The following is a 797-nucleotide window of genomic DNA, read 5'->3' as shown; positions in this document are numbered from 1 at the left end:
CAGCTGCTTCCTCGGCGCCTTGCCGCCCGTCGACTTGCGCGCCGTCTGCTTCGTGCGGGCCATCGGAGCCGGGCGTGGGTTGCCGGGGATTATGGTGGAGGATTCTTGGGTGGGTGGGAGGGGCGGCGGTGTGGCTGGCTGAGTTGTGAGGATTCGTGGTGAGCGGCGGGCAGTTTATAGCGGGGGTGGGAGATTTGGGGCATGGCGCGCGCGGGTGGGAGATTTGGAGCTGAAATTTTCGGGTTTGGGAGGGGTGAGGGCGCCACGAAGGGAGGAGCGCGCGGGGCTGAGTGAGACGTTGGATCAGGGTTGGATGGACGGTGCGGATGCGCTTGTGCGGGTTGGCCACGGATCGTGATCCGTGGCAGTACTAGCATTTTGGCTTCGCTGGTACTGCATGTCGCTGAATGGCAACTGAATTCGTTCGTGTTTGTACCATCTTGTATGTGTCCTGATAAAGAAAACCGCTTATGAAAATCGTTTGTGTAAGAGTTGTTATTACAAGATTGATCAATGGAGTGCACATTTGTTTGTTTGTTTGTTTGTACTTCTAGATGCATAAAGTGCACATCTAGTGCTAATGATTGTTCGTGCATTGTTATTTTTAGCATTTATCTTAGGGCGTCTCCAACGTGAACCCTCAAACCTTATGCAGTCGGGCACGTACATACAATTCGACACGTACACCCAGCAGTCGGGCATGCACACATAGTCTGACACATACATCTAGTCGGGCACACACAGGGCACGTACACCCACTGACGGAGCTACGTGCATGGCTGCAGGGGCCATGCCCC

The 797-nt window shown here is 54.8% G+C and overlaps 1 protein-coding gene across 1 annotated transcript in view; it reads right to left on the bottom strand.

Annotated features, from left to right (window-relative positions):
• The window catches only part of LOC119338590 (histone H3.3-like), a 1,585-nt gene extending 793 nt beyond the window's left edge, over positions 1-792 (bottom strand). Inside the window, exon 1 of the mRNA XM_037610897.1 lies at positions 772-792. Within this exon, the coding sequence (XP_037466794.1) occupies positions 772-792 (21 nt within the window). The remainder of the gene's footprint in view (positions 1-771) is intronic.
• Positions 793-797: the final 5 nt, after the last annotated feature.

This window comes from Triticum dicoccoides, chromosome 7B (genome assembly GCF_002162155.2).
Source record: "Triticum dicoccoides isolate Atlit2015 ecotype Zavitan chromosome 7B, WEW_v2.0, whole genome shotgun sequence".
Classification (NCBI taxonomy): domain Eukaryota; kingdom Viridiplantae; phylum Streptophyta; class Magnoliopsida; order Poales; family Poaceae; genus Triticum; species Triticum dicoccoides.
This window is presented reverse-complemented; position numbering and strand designations above follow the sequence as displayed.